Source organism: Paramisgurnus dabryanus, chromosome 5 (genome assembly GCF_030506205.2).
Source record: "Paramisgurnus dabryanus chromosome 5, PD_genome_1.1, whole genome shotgun sequence".
Classification (NCBI taxonomy): domain Eukaryota; kingdom Metazoa; phylum Chordata; class Actinopteri; order Cypriniformes; family Cobitidae; genus Paramisgurnus; species Paramisgurnus dabryanus.
This window is the reverse complement of record NC_133341.1, coordinates 34,702,309-34,722,783: the sequence shown is the minus strand read 5'-3', so window position 1 is coordinate 34,722,783 and position 20,475 is coordinate 34,702,309. Positions and strand designations below refer to the sequence as shown.

At 37.2% G+C, this 20,475-nt stretch overlaps 2 protein-coding genes across 2 annotated transcripts; both read left to right on the top strand.

Annotated features, from left to right (window-relative positions):
• Positions 1-2,199: 2,199 nt before the first annotated feature.
• Positions 2,200-19,532, top strand: LOC135732214 (polyunsaturated fatty acid 5-lipoxygenase-like). The gene is made up of 13 exons (XM_065250107.1): positions 2,200-2,386; positions 2,491-2,569; positions 3,945-4,064; positions 4,163-4,272; positions 4,357-4,529; positions 4,693-4,836; positions 4,955-5,158; positions 5,686-5,772; positions 7,357-7,526; positions 7,662-7,783; positions 7,932-8,032; positions 8,134-8,304; positions 19,335-19,532. Exons 1-13 carry the CDS (start codon positions 2,200-2,202, stop codon positions 19,512-19,514), a joined length of 1,848 nt encoding a protein of 615 aa, XP_065106179.1. The 3' UTR covers positions 19,515-19,532.
• LOC135732182 (uncharacterized) lies at positions 10,131-19,182 on the top strand. The gene is made up of 2 exons (XM_073814747.1): positions 10,131-10,193; positions 15,597-19,182. Exons 1-2 carry the CDS (start codon positions 10,156-10,158, stop codon positions 17,791-17,793), a joined length of 2,235 nt encoding a protein of 744 aa, XP_073670848.1. The 5' UTR covers positions 10,131-10,155; the 3' UTR covers positions 17,794-19,182.
• Positions 19,533-20,475: the final 943 nt, after the last annotated feature.

Below are 20,475 nucleotides of genomic sequence, written 5' to 3'. Positions count from 1 at the left end.
TCTTGCAAAATTTTTGACAATTAAATAATTAAATAAAATGCAATAAGTGTAACAACAAAAACAAAACTTGTTTTTTTAAAGTTTACATTTTGTATGAATAGAGACACGTGGAAATTAGCTAACTGGATCATTGAATCACTAATGTGTTGTTTTTAACACATCCGTTCTAAGAGTGTAGATTAGTTAAAACATTTTTAAAAATGTAAGATTGATGGATAAAACATGTATAACAACCTTTTGTTGATCACAGAGATTTTTTTTTACAGTAGATAATCCAAAAGCCTTATTCCGGACATGGCCCAATAAGTCTGTGAAGTCTCTTTTTCAATGTCTGTTTGAGAATGTCTGAATGAAATGAATTAATGAAAAACAAAGGATCTCTAAAATTAATGGTAAAAAAGTTGGGTCCAGATCAACCTGACCATTTCCCATGATTACGGTACTGTACTGTTCACAGGGGATGTGTAAATCCTTAAATATTTTTACCACAACCCCGTTTTGATTAAAACATTTCCTAAAAAAAGATTTTGATGCAGTCATACAGGAGCATTTGACTTAAATAAAAAAAATGAAAGTATGCATGCTTGCTCACTGCTTGCAGGATCTGTCCCCCATTGGCTAAAAGGTGCAACAAAAAATACATATATACATATACATATATTCTCCACCCTGAATTAAAATATACACTTGAATTTAGGCATTCTTTTAACTTTTTAAATAAATCCAAATAGACTTACTAACCATTCCACTAAGTTTGCTTTTGACATTTTTATGTGATTAATCTGCATTTTTGTATTTCATAGCAAATAATTTTTTGTAGTCTATGCTAAAGAGCTTGTCAAATATGGATATTTGTTTTTTTATAGATCCACTGACTGCAAAGCATGCTGAATCCAATAAAAACCAGCCTGAGGAAGAAACCATGCGTGCTGATCCCGAACCCTGGCAGTCTAATGGTGTTATGGAGGTCTCAGTGCAAAACTTGTCTGCTACTACCAGGATGGCCTTAGGGTTATCAAGAGGTACGCCATGTGATGCTAAATCTGAATATTAAAAAGTGCAGATACAAACTTTTGGAACTCTTTTGTTTTTATACCAGCTGTAAAATAAGTGCTGATCTACCGCAAACATACCAAGCCCTTAAGATGACATTGGAGTAAAAAAATCAAAAGTTTAGTTTCATGTGCTCAAATGAGACTTTAGCGTGCTCACGTGAAACTTTCACGTGCGCACGCGATAGTTTCACATGTGCGCGATAGTTTCACGCATGCACCCGAAACTAAACGTTATTTAATTTTTGCTCCATGTCCCTTTAGGGGCTCTGTATTAACAGGAATTACTAGGAAAACAAATTAGTAGTAGTAATACAAATTAAATTAAATTAAATTTGTGAAGTAAAGCGTTTTAACCCTCAACAGATCAAAGGCATTTGGAAAAACATAAGGGGCTTCAGTCTCTAAAGCAGCCCCCCACACACACACTTTGTGTTCCCAGGACAATAAATAAATAAATAAATGAATAAATAAGAGAACCAAAAAGTGTTTTTGCTGGCCCTAATTTATGGAATAGTTTGCCAGCATGCATTAGATTTGCCAAAATCTTATCCAAATTTAAATTTGTAAAAAAAAAAAAATTGCCATTTAACATTGCTTGATTTGTTGTTTTTTTTTAGTTCTTTCTTAAACCCTTTATTATTTTGCTGCTTGATTATTGTGTGTATGCGTTTCTTTTTTTCATGTAGACACACAGTTGCCCTACAATGTGTTTATATATGCTGGTGATGATGGAATAAGAAATGTTTATCTGACACTTGTGGATGCAAAAGATCAGAGCAGTGACAGATTCTCTGTAACAAAACCTTATTTTTCAAAACCTACTTTAATGGTAAGAATATGATTATTTTATTACAATACTGTATATGAATATGATTTAGTCTGGATATGTTGTGTCTTGTTTGTGTTTCTACTTTAAATAAATAATAACTAGTCAGAACATTCTTTATATTCTCTGTAGCGCTGAAATAATGGTTTAATGTGGGGAAATTACCTGTTAATAGATACTGGAGTACACTAAACGTATACATTTTACACTAAACACATATTCAGAAAATCACCCAGTGAAAAGGTCCTAGAAAATGCTGAAAACATAAAAAATCAGAAACTATTTTGGATGGAATATAAAAAAGAAGCTAATAAGATGATGTTACAGGAGATTGACTTCCCCGTGAAGGACACCCTTGGAGACATTGTCGAGGTGAAACTTGAAAAGAGCAGTTCTGAATGGTTTTGTAGACACATCGAAGTGAAAACTCCCTCTGGAAAGTGCTTTATGTTCCCCTGTTATCGCTGGATAGACGGAAATGAAGTGATTATCAGAGAGGGCAGTGGTATGTACAGACTTATTATCTGTTTATTATCTAGTTGTTAATGAAGCATTATTGTTGTTGCTGTTGTTTGTGTGTCTTACGTTTTTCTTTGTGTGTTCACTCAGCTCAACTGCCTCAGGATGACACAGAATTGTTTAAAAAGCAAAGAGAAAAAGACTTGGAATCTAGAAGGAAAATATACAGGTTTGATGAAACATTCATAAGCAATATAAGTTTTTCTTTATTCCCGATACAGTTCATTATGATATGAATGCTGATTTTTTTTATAAATAGTGGAAACAGTTGTGCTGCTTAATTTTCTTTTTTGAATCTGTGATCAATTATTTAAAGATTTTTTTTAACAAAAAGTAAAAAAGAGCAACATTTATTCAAATACAGAACTCTTTTTTTATCATATAAATTACAAATTTTAATCAGTTTATCACATCCTTGCTGGATGCAAGAGAATCCCTTTCTGGCAATGAGGACACTTTTAAAGGACTTTCTTAAACAAGTTTCCCTTGGTAAAATATTATTGCCCACAAGCCTTAAAGCTATTTTTTTCTTAGGCAACCCAGTCTCACGAAATTTCGTTATATAGTCACGTCATTTTTTTTTTTTTTTTTGTGATACTATCATGAATTTCTGCATTTTCCGTGATCGTATAACGAATTCCTGTTTTCGTGTGATTATCACGTATTGGTTACTCAACTGTTTTGTCCTATTTTCTTACCATTGTTGCTTCGCCTTAGGGTTAGATTTACATAAAATGACATCCCTACCCAAACCCAAATCTAGCCCTAACGCCAGGCGACATATAAAAAAATTAGGGCTGTCAAAAGATTAATCGCGATTAATCGCATCCAAAATAAAAGTTTGTGTTTACATAACATATGTGTGTGTACTGTGTATAATTATTATTTATATATAAAAACACACCCAATCATGTATATATTTAAGAAAATTTTTTTTATATTTATATATAAAATATTTATATTTATATATAATATAAATTATAGAAATGTATATACAGTATTTAAATGCAAATATTTCTTAAATATATACATGAATGTGTGTGTATTTATATACACATAATATTTATACACAGTACACACACATATGCTATGTAAACACAAACTTTTATGTTGGATGCGATTAATCGTGATTAATCTTTTGACAGCCCTAAAAAAAATAAATCAGAAAAAATAGTATAAACCAATAAAGTGACATTCTAATGCAAGCACCAAATCTAACCCTAAACCGCGACAATGGTTTATAGGAAAAAACAGTTGAATAGCCAATACGTGATACTCACACGTCAAACAGGAATTCGTTATACTATACGGAAATTCATGATAATATCACGAAAAAAAGCATTAAAAAATTACGTGACTATATCACGAAACCTTGTGAGACTGGGTAGAATTTACCTAAGGTCTAGTCATGGCTTGCGCTACAACCTCTATTGTGAAGCCAGGCTAATATTCTGTTTACAAATATTTACAAACAAAATAAATAAATAAATAAATAAATGAAAACACTTCACCTTTAATAAATGATTTAATTTTTCTTGTTGAAGATGGATCCAGAAGCGCCCAGGCTTCCCTCGGTCCTTGGATGCCGAACTGAAAGATCTTCCTTTAGACGTTCAATTTGATAAAGGGAAAGAATCCGACTTCGATGGGAATTTCCGAAAAGTGTAAGTTTGTGGAAATGTGTCATGGCCACATTCCTTGTTTATTTTATACTGAGTTTTCCTGTGCGTGTCTATAATTTTATTATATGCTTCTGTTTCAGGATTGATGAAGCAGGCTTGGACAAACTCTTAAGTTTCTTTCAGTCCTGGAAAGATATAACAGATTATGAAAAGATATTTAGAGCAATCTACATAAAGGACACTACACTAGGTTTGGATTCTTTCTTTGTGCATTTTTCACACCTGTAAAGCCTTTGAAAGTTGACTAAATTTAATTTGTTTCAAAACTGCACAGAGAATATGATCCAAGACTGGAGTACGGATTACATGTTTGGCTATCAGTTCTTGAATGGCTGCAATCCTGTCATGATCCGGAAATGCGTGAAACTTCCAGAGAAATTTCCAGTCACGCATGAGATGGTGAAGGGCTTTTTGCAGAGAGGTCTCACGCTACAAGAAGAAATAGAGGTCAGAAACATTAACCAGTATAGTCAGATCTAAAATTCGCTTGATGTATTGTGACTTCCTTTACATAATTTAGTAAATGTCTCCGTTTAATGTTATTTTATCATACAAACCTTTTGTTCCAAACTATATGTGTACACAAAATAAAATATCTCTGTCTTTACAGAAAGGAAACATCTACATTGTGGATTATGAAATTTTGGACGGATTGCCAGCCAATAAAACAAAAAAATCTCAGTTCTATTTGACTGCACCCATCTGCTTACTGTACAACAACAGACTGAACCAAATTGTGCCAATTGCCATTCAGGTACAGTATATGTGTCCCGTAAGAGACTGAAAACATAATTCAAATAAAATAATGAAAATGCAATTGCTGTGACTTCATTCATTGATGCAAATGTTTGTTGTCTGCTTGACTAAAATAGCTCAGTCAAACACCAGGGGAAAAGAGCCCAATCTTTCTCCCAGACGATAACGAATACGATTGGATGCTTGCCAAGATGTGGGTGAAATCTTCTGACTTCAATGTACACCAGCTGGTCACACACCTTCTCAAGACTCATCTGATATCAGAGGTTTTTGAAGTAGCCATGTACAGACAGCTTTCTACGGTCCACCCTGTTTACAAGGTACATGACTTTCCATACACAGTCATGATATTTAGATTCAATGCAAACCAAAGAGTCCTGAAGACATTTACTTTTTTCCATTACACCTCAATATATTGGTAACTGCATAATTTGGAGGCATCAACACAACGGCACCAGTCAATGCTCAGGCAATCCCTTTACATTTACTTTGTGTGAAGAAATGATAAATGTCAGAAAAATATAACTCCCCAAACAATGTATCTCAGTATGGAAATGACAGGGAAATACTAGAAGGCTTTGTCAGAAAGGCTTTGCAGATGCCATTTGTATTTGCAGTTGTACTTGTAGTGATGTCATTGGCATTGGCATGTTCATTGGCATAATTGGACAAACACTCCATACACCGATCATACTAAATGCATTCCCTACCCCCCCCCCCCCCCAGTAGACACAGCACAATTTCCCATTCAAAAGGGAACCATTTTTCCTGTTTAAGGTTATATGCTTTTCAAATACATTTTTATGATTTAATGCACACCTTTAAATGGTTTGTTTGCTTCTTACAGTTACTGACACCTCATGTCCGTTTCACAATTGCAATCAATGCAGAGGCGCGTGAAAAGCTCATCAGTGATGACGGGGTCTTTAGCAGGGTAACTTTACAATTCATTTAATATACTGTATATATCCACAGATAACAATGCCAAGCATTTCTGTTTCTTACGTGATGATATTGTCTTTGTCAATATAATGACTTGCATGTGTTCACAGGGTTCAACTTACATGAATTGTGACAAATTGCAATACCTCTCACTGCACTCGTTCTGAAACAACAAAAAGTATCAGAAATATGGAGCCAGAATGATCTCAATAATAAAAACACGACGCACACACGCGTAGCCAAATTCACACGCATGAAACCTAATTCACATGCACAATACATATATTTACAAAAAATATTCACATGCACAAAATATACATATATTTACAAAAAATATTCACATGCACAAAATAAAAATACATATTCATAAAATACGTTTCACAATCGAAAAACACCATTCACAAATGTACATAAAGTTTTGCATGTTTAAAATTCACAAGTTTACACTGTGAATGTATGAATCGTCTTTTTCTTGTGTGAATTGTCTTGGATTCATGTGTGCATTTGTTTTTTTACTTTCCTGGCAGCGCGCTTATCCAACGTGGGTCACTCACTCTTTAGCCAATCAGATGCGAGCTCACCATTCAACCAATCATTCATAACCCGCCAAGAGTAAAAATCACACACACAAATCCAAAGCGATTCACACACGAAAAGACAATTCGCACATTTACAGTCACAATAAACTTTTTTTCTTGAATCGTTAGTTATTTACAGTACTTGTATTCAGGGGCGATTCTGGGATTTTCATTTAGAATAAAATATAAATGAGAGTATAATAGAATTAATAAATAATATATCAGTAATTTTTTTGTGATTGTTGCGAGCAAAAATCCTTGATCTTGCGGCACGTTTTCTTAAAAAAATGCAATGGAATATGCAGGATTTATGAAATTTTATGCTATGAAATTGCTGGAACTTGCAAAAACTTTTCTACTAAACAGGCGTTCACCGTTTTTTTTACACCAAAGGCCGACAGGCTATGACATTTGGGTTGGGCACTTGTATATACTGTGTTGAGCAGAGAGGCTGCACAGTTTGACCAGCGGGAAGCGGGCGCACATCAGGCCGCTAGATAGCGTTCCTATAGACGGTTTCATCGGACGCACATGCGGTGACGCAATACGCATCTGGTCCGAACTTTACTTCTGGTTTCAGTTTTTTTAATGGTCCAACTGAACTCTTGAACAAAACCTTGTCGAAAATAACAAATGTTTTGGTTTCCTAGGTAATCTACGCGTTGTTTATTTTGCTTGTTATATAAATAAACTATGTTTAAATTACTTTGTTGTTATTTATTCTTAGTGGAGTTTACTGGAAGTTAAGTGCCAACCAAAAACACCGCTTGTTTATGTTGTTACTGCTGAAACCGTCTATATTACTCGCAATGAATAATTATTATCGGACCGGCCATCGCGGCCTCAAAACAATACCGGCCCACCAGGAAAAGTCCCGACTATCTCGATTGCCACTCCGCCACTGTCCTATATGATAGGCTAAATGTGCTTATATGGCCTATTTATTTTCAAAAAATACTTTATTAACTGTTATTATTAATTGAATTATTTGTTTTCAGATTAGTAGCATAAGTGGAAAAGGGATGGAGCAATTGCTGGGAAGGGCCACGAAGACTTTAACCCTCAAGTCCCTGTGTTTCCCTGAGACCATAAAAGTTCGAGAAATGGAAAAGGCACCCAAGTACTATTATAGAGACGATGGCATGATGATCTGGAAGGCAATAAACAGGTAGGTGGTTGCGTAACAACAGATATTGTAATAGTAGTGCAAAAATACAAATTAGTCCATGCCAATGAATATGTTTAGCATCCAAAGGTTTGTTTTTTAATTTGTTAACCTGTCATCTTATTGATCTTCCTGTAGTTTTGTTTCGGATGTGATTGAGATCTACTATGACAGCGATGAGAAGGTTCAACAAGATGTGGAGATTCAAGGATTTGTTAAGGATGTTTCCATATTTGGCATGCAGGATTCTAAGGGTGACAGTGAGTACAGATTCAGCTTTAGCAGAATGTCTGTGCACGTTTGTCTGTGCAAGCATGAATGATTATTTTTATTCTTGTATATATAATGCATGTTTGTGTGAATCAAATCAATTGTACACAAGATAAATGCATATTGCTATTGTTTCAGAGTTTCCACAGTCTCTGAATACTCGAGCGGAGCTAACCGAGTACCTGACTGCTGTGATATTCAACGCTTCAGCACAACATGCTGCAGTCAACTTTGGACAGGTGAGATAACATAACACACTTTCAGTTCATTAAAAAGTGCTAGGCAAAGTTCTGAATGATATCTATAAGCTAACTTCTGCTGGTAAACTTTTGCTTTTCAGTTTGACTGGTTTGGCTGGATCCCCAACAGTCCTTCCACCATGCGCCAGCCGCCTCCCCAACAGAAGGGTGAAACAGATCTAAAATTTATCATGGATTCTTTGCCTGACCGCGGTTGTTCCAGTGAGGTTTTAGGAACAACTTGGGCCCTCAGTCAGTTCCAGGAAAATGAGGTTTGACATCTGATTTCGATAATCTTTCCACTTGAAATTGTAGAGGTTATGGCTGCAGCCTTGTTTAAATCAACATGATAAAGAATTAACCTGTTACTAGCTGAGGGCACAGACCATCAAGGTAGATTTTAGCGGCATCTGGTGGTGAGGTTGTGAACTGCAACCAACGGCTAAGTCCCGCTGCTGACCCTTCCCTTTCAAAGCGGCTTATTCTAATGTAATAAAAACAGAGTGGTTTATTATGCAAGGTCTTTATACACCACTGATAATATAGTTATCTATATTATATTATATTTTTGTCAATAGATCCTTCTCAAATTTACACACTGCACCTTTAAGCATGTTACCCCAGAATTGTATGTAGGGCAGATGGACAAGAGTGTGTTTTTGGAGCTGGGCCATAAAACAATAAAACCACATTCTATGCCTGTTCCCGAGAGAGGGTGTTATCTCTCTCCACAGGGGTCACTGATACTCAGGAACTGACCTGTATTTCCTGCCCCTCTGAAAGATCTTGTTGCTGGAAATATACTAAACACATGTAACACTGAGTATATCATATGTTGTGATGATGGAAATACTGTTACATCATGTTTGATATCTTTTTAAATGTCATGGTGCGATGGGTAAAAAGAGGTTTAATTTCTTTAAGTCTAAGATAAGAGTATATTGGAGATTTAACTTTAAAATATATTCTTTGTTCTTCTAAGAGGCGTGTCTTTTCTAGGTAATCTTAAGTACAGATGGCTGGCGATCCCATTTGGTGACCTTTAGGGCCACGAGAAACTACACGAGAAACTACACGAGAAACTAAATGAAAATACCAGATTGACCATAACTCCCATTTTACTGGTGTATATAAGGAACATTGGCAAAGGACTCAAGGAAGCTTCTGTATTCAGACTTCCCGCACTGATGTGTGTCGTTTTTTACTTGCCAGGTATGATTTGACTTTGTGATTTTATTTTTACCTTACTACTTTTATTTTAGATGTGAATGTTGACATTTTTGTGTGATGAATTTGGAAACTAAATGATTGATTTAAGTGTAACCTGCTTGGCAAAATAAATTGTTATTATTGATTCATTTTAAATTCTTCAGAAATTGTATTGATTTATTTTAATTCTTTCAGAAATTATTATTTCCAGTAGATTAGAAGGAGTCTGGTATTACCGCAAAATAAGTATGTCAGGATATGATCACACTGGTGTTTTGATGTTGAATGGAGCAGGTAGCACATTCACCAGGACTCTCAGATTTATGTCTATCACCTGGTTTAGCAAGTTGCATGATCGTGACTAAATAACTATTTTTATGATCGGAGCAAGCATGGGGCGGCCAGACATAAAATATTAGTTTACCCGGCAACCTCTGACTAAAATCAGAACTGGCAATTTTGTGTCCGTGAGATATACGCAACGGCCGACGTATATCCTGTGCGATATCGGGTCCCTAATGAACGAATAACTAAGACTATGAGAATTTATAATCAATAATCTAAAACAATATTAATAATGTATTAAGTTTTATTATAAAATTTGGAGTCAGATTGGAAACCTCACAGAGTCAAATATGAACAAAAGACTAAATTTGAATGAATGTTTAATTCTTAAAGGAAGAGATTCAGAACACGAGATCCTTTCTCCCACGGCATTGGAATCCGTCGTTGGACCAGTGGGTGGGTCCTTACAGCTTGGTGATCCCGACGTGATACGTCAGACGCTGGAAAGAGTGACGTATACACCAGAACGCGTGACGTGTACACCAGAACGAGTGTCCCCGGCGCGAGTGAGTGAAGTCATACCAGCGCGACATCTCATCCAAAACAAACTATTCCATTCATCGCTGAGTATGAGGTTTGAGCTACTTCTCTGTCTTCAGCTGTGTTGGTAAGTTGATTTTTCTTTGCCTTTTAGAAGTGTTGAGGGAAAGCATAAGTGCACCATTCAGACACATTTGTAGAACGGGTCGTGAATACCCAGTGATAGACCGGAGACCGTAAAACTCCGGTGGGGCATAAGTTTTAGAACAACAACAACATGGCTTTTCAGGGAGATGATAGCGAAAGTGTAGATAAGGAAATAATGGATTCCCTTGCGCTACGAATTAAACCTCTTCTCGTACGTTTACACTCAGAAGGAATGGAAATAACATGGACAAATGAGCAGATTTTGTCATGGTATTCCACAAAAGGACGTAAATTAGAGAAGAAGCGTGCATTCAGAAAATTGTCTGTGGCAATTGTTTATCTACTTCGTCGGAACGATCTCGCAACAATAACCGAAACGCAGAATATGATTGCGGGTATCCGAGAATTAGAGAAAGCCCGGTCGGATGAATTAAAAAAGCTTCGTACTCAAATCGATGCGTCTGTGTTTGAAAAACAAACCTGGGTAAGACAGGGCGGTGCGCTAGAGGCGCAGATTAAAAAACTTGAAAGTAAACTAAAACTGGACAGAGAGTACACCAAAGCACTCGAAGATTGCTGCGATGGTGCAGGCTTTCATGTTGCGGCTGTTAAAAAAGCCGTGATTAGCTCTGTTGGTAATACAGAAGATGATAGCGACGATGAGGATAACGCGCTTATAGAAAATATGCAGGATAAAGTAGCGGCTCAAGAGCCAGCTCCGATAAGGCGAGAACGCTCTCCGGAACCGGTATCAAACCGAGCTAACAACCAACGAGGCCGTAGTCCAATAAGAACGAGAACTAAAACAGGCATGATTGTTAAGAAACCAGTAAATGTTGCTGTGCTGAAAACATTGACCAATGCAGAGGATGAGGTAACTACAATTAGTCGCCCATTAACCTGTGAGGAATGCGCAAGACATAAAGAGGTTGTAGGGGTAATGCCAAGAAAAGGGCCATTTCAGCCCTATTGGGATAATTTACTGCTACAGGCATCGGTGTATAATTTAGAGCTGAGGGATGTGTGGCAGATAGCACTCCTCACCATCCCAAATGAACTTAAATCAAAAATGCCTGAGAACCTCAGATCTGGAGAGATTGTGATTAAAAGGGAGGGTGAAACAGATACGGATGTGTATGAAAGAGTGAAGGCAGCGTTGATGGACTTAAGAGGACCAACGCATGCAGAGTGGAACAAAATATTGGAATTAAAGCAAGTAGGGAGAGAGCCATTTGAAGTGTATGCAGAACGTTTATGGGTGGCTTTTAAAGAGCACTCAGGAGTGGAAAATGCAGAAAGGGACCAGGAAGTTTTACTACAGATCATAAAGAACAATGCAGAATCTCACATTCAACGAGCATTAATGCACGGGGCAGAACCACCTGAAAATACATTTAGAGCACTGGTAGATTGGGCATCTAAAATAGAAAGCAGGCTAAAACATAACAAACCTCATCCTGTTGCAACGACACAATGGACAGCAGAAGGCAATGGTCATATGAAATCCGAGTATAAGTCTCAACCACGGTGTCATTTTTGCAAAAAGAACAACCACACAGTGCAAAACTGTTTCAGACTTAAATCAGTTAATGATAAGCAGAAAACAGTATCTCAATCTGACAAGCGGACGCTTGAACAATTGAAACAATTAATCGAAGAACAAAAATCTCTGACAAATAACGGCGGGCAAGATGAAAAGAAAACTTCAACCACGAATGATATAAAAAAGGGCTTGCGGGCAGAAATACAAAGTCTGCTAGAAAAATATATGGATGAACAATAGGGGTGCGTGGCCTCCGCAGCTGTAGGTAGCATTATTACAAGCGGAAACCGGATCAAAATAAGAGCTAGTTTAGGAGGCCGGCTAGCTAATATCCTTATTGATACCGGTGCAGCATGCTCCTGCACAAATATTCTTTTTCCACTGACTACTGAAACCATTCAAATTAAAGGCATAGGCGATACTTTAATGACAGCAACCAAAACGCAGCCAGTTTTAATCGACTTAGGCGTGACCGTTTTGAAGGAGTCGTTTTGGTATTTGCCAAACAATAGTGAAGGTACTGTGATGGGGATGGACATTATGAAAAAACATGGATTTGTAATTCATTGCTTTGAAAAACAGATTGAGTTGCAAACAAACAAAGCAACAAAACAATGTCTGCCAGTAAACAAGGCAAAAATAATGTCCATCTCTAGTACAGATCCTGTTCAGTTGTTGATTGACAAACACAAAGACGTGTGGGCTACCCATGAGCATGATTGTGGCTTAATTGATTTTGAAATTGGCATTGAAGGTGAACCACCTCCACCGCAAAAACAATATCGCATAAAGCCAGAAGCAGAAGCAGCTGTTCATGAGATAGTAAAACAACTTGAAATGAGGCAAATAGTTCGACGGTGCAGTTCAACTACTAACTCTCCGTGTTTACCAGTACCTAAACCTAATGGTAAATGGCGGTTATGCATTGATTATCAACGCCTTAATCGAGTAATACCCAAAGCTACAGCAATAGTGGCAAACCCATCCACTATATTGACACAAATTTCCACTAATGCCACATGGTTTACTGTACTTGATATCAAAAATGGGTTTTGGTCTATCAAAGTCAAGCGAGAAGACCAATGGAAATTGGCCATTACAGTAAACCAAATACAATATTCCTGGCTTCGGATGCCGCAAGGAATGCATAACAGCCCTGCCATATTTCATAGAGCAGTCACAGACGTGCTTGAACCCTTACTAGGGAGTGGCCAAGTAGTGCACTACGTTGATGACATTCTCATCGCTACAGAAGGGTCACTTGAAAATCACTTAAATGTGGTAGATAAAGTTCTGCAAACGCTAGGCAAGGCAGGTTTTAAATTAAACAAGGAGAAGGCCCAAATTGCTCAAAAGGAAGTGCACTACTTAGGGTACACACTTACGCAAAATCACAGGGCATTGACAGAGGATAGAAGGAAATGCATCGCTGAACTGCCTCGTCCACACACTTTAAATGCGCTTCAAAAAGTGTTAGGAACTGCAAACTATCTCAGAGATTTCATACCAGATTTCGCAAAAACTGCCGCACCATTGTATGCTCTCTTGAAAGGTAAAACCAAACCGTCGGATGTCCTTGAATGGACAGATGAGCATGAACAAGCATTCACCAATTTAAAACAGCGTCTGTGTTCTGCACCTGCCCTGGGCTTACCCAACCCTGTAAAACCGTTCCATCTTCAAGTCGATGCGTACGAAGACACTTTAAGTGGAGTGGTAGCACAAGAACATGGGGGAAAATTGCGTCCAATTGCATATTACAGTAGGAAGAAATCACCCGTCGAACAGGGGTTTGATCCATGCACACAACATGTACTGGCTGTTCATTGGATGATAAACACAACTGAACCCATCGTTGGTTTTCAATCCATAATAATACATACAGTGCATACGCCAGTACAAATGTTGTTGCAAGGCAGAATAAAAGGAGTGTCATCTCAAAGACTCGCCAGATGGTTAGCTGATATACAATCACGTGACATCACAACAGACAACACACGCATTCTGCCACACATACTCGGGGACATAGATGGCCATCCGCACACATGTTTGCCTGAGAAAGAGGTACCCAGTCCTGTTTATGATCATGAGATTCCGGGTCAAACACAAGTATACATTGATGGATCCAGGTTTAAACAAAATGATCATTTCTATACTGGATGTGCGATATGGACACCTAGTTTCCCCGAGTCAAATGCGCAACGACAGGTGTTACTAAAATTACCATCAAACATGTCTGCTCAAGAGGCCGAGCTCGTCGCATTACTTGAAGCCATTAAAGCACATTCTGAGCCTGTGTGTATTCAAACCGATAGCCGATATGCCTTCGGCGTCGTGCATGACTTTATGGCACAGTGGCAAATGCGAAAATTTCTCACATCTGCAGGAACCCCTGTTAAACATTTCAATACGATAAGTGCAATATGGAACGCTGTAACCACACGTGAATCTCCCATTTCGGTCGTTAAAGTACGTGCACACATAAACAAAAACCCAAACGTGCATGAACAAAATAACAACGTTGTAGATCAGCTGGCTAAATTAGCAGCTATCAAGGGTGACATTTGGGATGAAAAACCATATGTAAAAATAAGTGCAATTCAAACTACACCAATTGACCTTAAGCAATATCAGCAAAGCTTGTGGGTTTCTGAGGGAGAACTAATGTCACATCTTAAACAAGATCAGCTGATCACGGTCAACGAAGGCATGGTGTTGAGAGATGGCAAATATGTGGTTCCTGAAGCTTTACAAAAACCAATAATCAAATTGTATCATGATTATTCACATGTATCTTCTGAAAAAACATTGCAGTTGATAAGAAGGCAATTTTGGTGGCAAGGGATGACAGCTGACATTGACAGATGGTGTAGTACATGTATTGTGTGTGCCACAGTAAACCAGGGCAAGCCGGGTCGTACTAATTTGCGCAGGCCAGAACCACCAAAAGGTCCCTGGGAATCTTTGCAGTTGGATTTCATTGGTCCGCTGCCAAGTGCCAGGGGTGGATATCGATATTGTCTAGTTATCATTGATAAATTTTCAAAATGGGTAGACGCTATACCTACAAGAAATAACACTGCAACTACCGTGGCACGGTTGTTAGCGAACCAAATCATCCCTCTCTGGGGAGCACCAATTCAAATTGAATCTGATCAAGGTACCCATTTCACTGGACAGATCATGAAAGACATGAATAAGATGCTGAACATCAAACAGAAGTTTCACATTCCATACAGGCCACAAAGTTCTGGTATGGTCGAGCGTGCAAACCGCTCAATCAAAGAGGCTATCACTAAACAGATAGTTCAACACCAAAACAAATGGATTGATGCTTTGCCCACAGTTTTAACTGTTTTGCGAGCAACACCATCTAAAGCTACAGGCATTAGTCCATATGAACTTATGACTGGAAGGGTGATGAAATTGCCTATTGATCCAGAAATCTCTCCAACAGATCTGGGCCATCTTATGGTTGCAACACAGCAGACTGTGCTAAAACAGCTGCAGGAAAGACTGAAAGTATTGCAAGCACAGGCGGTGCTGAGACAACAACAGTCAGACCTGAATAATGATGCACAGTTCAATCCAACATTTGAAACAAAATTTGCAGAAGGAGACATGGTGATGATACGAGTCTTTGTAAAACAAAATGCATTTTCTCCTAAGTGGCACGGGCCTTATGAAATTAAAGCGACTTGTAATAGCGCTGTGGCCGTGTCCATCAGAGGAAAATTAAGATGGTATCACATGTCTCAATGCAAATTGTTCAAAGGATTGATGAATAATTAAATGTGTCATGTCCAAATGATTGACTATATTTCATTGTCTCTGTTTCAGGATGGTTACCGCAATTCCATGGAAACCGGACGCAAGGAAGGTGTCGGGGCCCACATGTATCAGCTTGGGCCAAAGGGTAATGCTCACACACACCCTGAAATGTGGGAGATGGGTATGGAAATATGCAAAGGGGCCATCCACATTATACATAACAATTTCGCCTAAAGAAATAGTTACATGGCCTCCCGGTATAATGCCGGAACCAAATTGCGCAACAAAAATTTGCTGTAAAGTAGGTTCCAACTATCCTCCCATAGTGAACATTTCAGGTGACACCCCCGCACATCTATATTCACACAATATAACAGCCTGGTATCAACTTCAAATTGAACCAGGAGCAACAATTGGGAGTATGCGCACCCTGTATGAAAAATCTAACAATGGTACAGATCCAAAAATTTGTTATTCTATAAAGGATTTAGAACCTGCAGTATACAGATGTACACATACTGAAACACTCAACAGCACACATATGAGTTTTGCAGATTACAAGTTCAACCTTACTTCATATGTATCGGATGATACTGACCCAAAAACTTTTATTTGGACTAGCCGAAAAGAAGGAACCTATTGTGTGGGCAAATGTGAGTCTGATGTAAATAGTTATACTAGCCCACAAAATTGTACATGGACCTTAAAGCATTGTTTTAATCTAACCACTTGTGGGTATAGTAAACCCAAACAATGTCCAAAATTATATCCAATCCCTCCTGGTGGTTTTATTAAGGGAAATATCAATAAGACTTTGTTGCATGATGTTAATCTAGTCATGACTCATGTAACATATAATATTTCAAATATTTTGTCTGCTTATGTGAATCATTGTAGTACTGGTGATAAAACATATGCATGGCTACAGTCACGAATCGATGATTTAATCTCTGATTATAAAGGCAGATTAGCTGTCCGAATTCCACCTGTACGTTCTAAACGAGATCTACTTGGAAATTTAGCAGGTCTCTTCGGCTCCGTTAATTCAATTGCCAACACTTACAAAATAACTGGTCAATCACAATTTTCAACATGGTTGGCAAACCAGGTGGCCACTGGTTTTCAGCACCTCAGCAATAGTAATGAAAACATTATCAAAGCGGTTAGATCTGAAGCGCAGGCGCTTCTATTGATCAGCCACACATTATTCAATCAGACCCGTACCATCGAACGGGACTTAGCCTGCAGATCATATGCTCAAGATTTATTCACTGTTGCTAGACAAGAGATTCTAGACTTGCGTCTTCTTAAAACACCTAGACATGCTTTAAATGATCTTATTGAGATTTTGGATTTACATAGGTGGTTTGCATCTGAAAAAATGAAGGACATTAAATATTCAGAATTGTTATCAACTTTAATGTTGTATACTGGAAAGGAATGTGCCGGATGTATTGGGTTTTTTGTCAGTTTTCCTTTAATACACCCAGATCAAATTTTTCAAAATTCCACAACTATACGTTCTATAGGCATGGTAGTAAAAAATCAGATCATTAAATGGGATCATTTAACAGGTTATATGACTTTGAAAAGAAATGAGACCTTATTTACCACTCGCACCTGTTGTCATGAAACTTCAAGTTATGTCATTTGTACTTGTAACACTTTACAACCATTCTCTCCTAATGATACTAAGCTTATTAATGTTCAGTCATTACATGGTCATGCAGATGCTGTACAGGTTTCGCAATCACAGTGGTGTGTCATCAGTGAGATGAATTCTTTCACCTATGGAGGTCTGACTTGTCCGTCAAACCATACTTTTTGTCTTGAGGTAACTGAGGACTTTTCAATGGGTCAGATAAATATCCTGGGGAGGATTCCACTTGACATAGATGTTTCTCCCTGGTGGGAGGACACCTTCTACGAACACAGCACACAGACTTTGACTGAAACAATGGAGTTAGTCCAACGGACTATTCTACAGACTGAGTATCATCTTAATCAGGCTCAGGTGGAAACAAACCTGGCCAAAGGAACAGCAAAGCTACTGTCAAGTTCATCTACACGGTCTGCACAGTATGTATACACCTGGTGGGACTGGGTGTTCCGTGGATGCGTGATTGGCAGTGGTTTTATTCTCATGTTTACAATACTCCAGTGTTGTTATTTCAGGTATATGATTCGATCGTTGAAGGAATCCATCAACAATGTGCTAACACTTGGACCTTTACAGGTGCCTGCATTTCAAAGACTTTTACAGTAACAAATAATGCATAAGGACTTCACAACATCCAAGGATGTCCCCTTAGGGATCATTTTAAAATTGTCCCTGCGTGGCCAGGGGTGGAGTTATGTAGGGCAGATGGACAAGAGTGTGTTTTTGGAGCTGGGCCATAAAACAATAAAACCACATTCTATGCCTGTTCCCGAGAGAGGGTGTTATCTCTCTCCACAGGGGTCACTGATACTCAGGAACTGACCTGTATTTCCTGCCCCTCTGAAAGATCTTGTTGCTGGAAATATACTAAACACATGTAACACTGAGTATATCATATGTTGTGATGATGGAAATACTGTTACATCATGTTTGATATCTTTTTAAATGTCATGGTGCGATGGGTAAAAAGAGGTTTAATTTCTTTAAGTCTAAGATAAGAGTATATTGGAGATTTAACTTTAAAATATATTCTTTGTTCTTCTAAGAGGCGTGTCTTTTCTAGGTAATCTTAAGTACAGATGGCTGGCGATCCCATTTGGTGACCTTTAGGGCCACGAGAAACTACACGAGAAACTACACGAGAAACTAAATGAAAATACCAGATTGACCATAACTCCCATTTTACTGGTGTATATAAGGAACATTGGCAAAGGACTCAAGGAAGCTTCTGTATTCAGACTTCCCGCACTGATGTGTGTCGTTTTTTACTTGCCAGGTATGATTTGACTTTGTGATTTTATTTTTACCTTACTACTTTTATTTTAGATGTGAATGTTGACATTTTTGTGTGATGAATTTGGAAACTAAATGATTGATTTAAGTGTAACCTGCTTGGCAAAATAAATTGTTATTATTGATTCATTTTAAATTCTTCAGAAATTGTATTGATTTATTTTAATTCTTTCAGAAATTATTATTTCCAGTAGATTAGAAGGAGTCTGGTATTACCGCAAAATAAGTATGTCAGGATATGATCACACTGGTGTTTTGATGTTGAATGGAGCAGGTAGCACATTCACCAGGACTCTCAGATTTATGTCTATCACCTGGTTTAGCAAGTTGCATGATCGTGACTAAATAACTATTTTTATGATCGGAGCAAGCATGGGGCGGCCAGACATAAAATATTAGTTTACCCGGCAACCTCTGACTAAAATCAGAACTGGCAATTTTGTGTCCGTGAGATATACGCAACGGCCGACGTATATCCTGTGCGATATCGGGTCCCTAATGAACGAATAACTAAGACTATGAGAATTTATAATCAATAATCTAAAACAATATTAATAATGTATTAAGTTTTATTATAAAATTTGGAGTCAGATTGGAAACCTCACAGAGTCAAATATGAACAAAAGACTAAATTTGAATGAATGTTTAATTCTTAAAGGAAGAGATTCAGAACACGAGATCCTTTCTCCCACGGCATTGGAATCCGTCGTTGGACCAGTGGGTGGGTCCTTACATGTACAAGTATTTTAAAGAGATATGGCAAAAATATCAATAAAACGCTTTGCCGTATTATGAGCAGTGAATGTTGCAGTACATGTTGTTGTTTTTTCTAAAGAATTTACTCTTTTCCGCAGCGGTACTTGGGCATGTATCCAGATATGTGTTTTACGGAGCCAGCAGTGAAGGAAGCCATTAAGAGATTTCGCAAGACACTAGATGAGGTGACCGACAGCATCAAGCGCCGGAATAAAGAATTAACAATGGATTATTGTTATCTGTCCCCAAACAAAATCCCCAACAGTGTTGCAGTTTAAGAAAAGTTACATTTTGCAAGTCATGTTGCAGTGCACAACACAGAGAATGAAATCGTTTTCAGAAATGATCTTTGATTTATGCTTCTTTTTTTCTGTAAAGACCTTATTGGTCCGACTCATGCTTGCAAAAACATTTACACATTTATATTATAATTTATTTATTATTGTCTTTTCTTTTCTGCATTAACATAAACCTACATAATCATATATCCATGGTATTTATTGAAACATCTTTTGATTCATATTTATTTACATTACTCATGGTATATATAGTCTGTTTTAAATTATTTACCTTAAAACTGTATTGATTTTGATCATCTTGTGTTTTGCTGTTGGCGTGGTAGAAGGAATAATGTTGATTATTAATTCGGTATAAGGGTTTTCAGTTATATATTGTAATTATAATTTTTTTATCCCATCATAAGTTTTTTTATCTTTATTATCTGATAAATGTTACGGTTTCTTTACTGTGGCGTTAGCAGTGAATTGTGCCTTCATCTTTGGTGGATGATTATTTAGCTATACTTGAATACAATAAAAATGTTTATCCAAATAAAAGTGTAGTGATTTTAAGTTTGAAGTATTCATTTACAGCTTTAAGGGACTTTGATAGAAACATTAAATATTGAATATAATTAAGATACATTAGGGATACACATTCATGAATGTGCCATTATGCATTCGAACTTTTTTTTACAGAAATGCATTGCCTGGTTTAAAAAAAAACGGTTTATTTGCACTCCATTTTTTTATTTGTTGCTAATCCAAAAAAGATCTGATCCATGACTCAAAAATCTAAAAATTAATCACAAAAAGAAAATGGGTAAATAAAAATAACCGTAAAAATGAAAGATATTTCAAATCTCTTTAAAAACAAATATAATACAAAGGAAATAATTTAAAGAGATTTTTAAATAAAGTATATAACAAGAATAAATAAGAAATAAAATACTGAAATAAA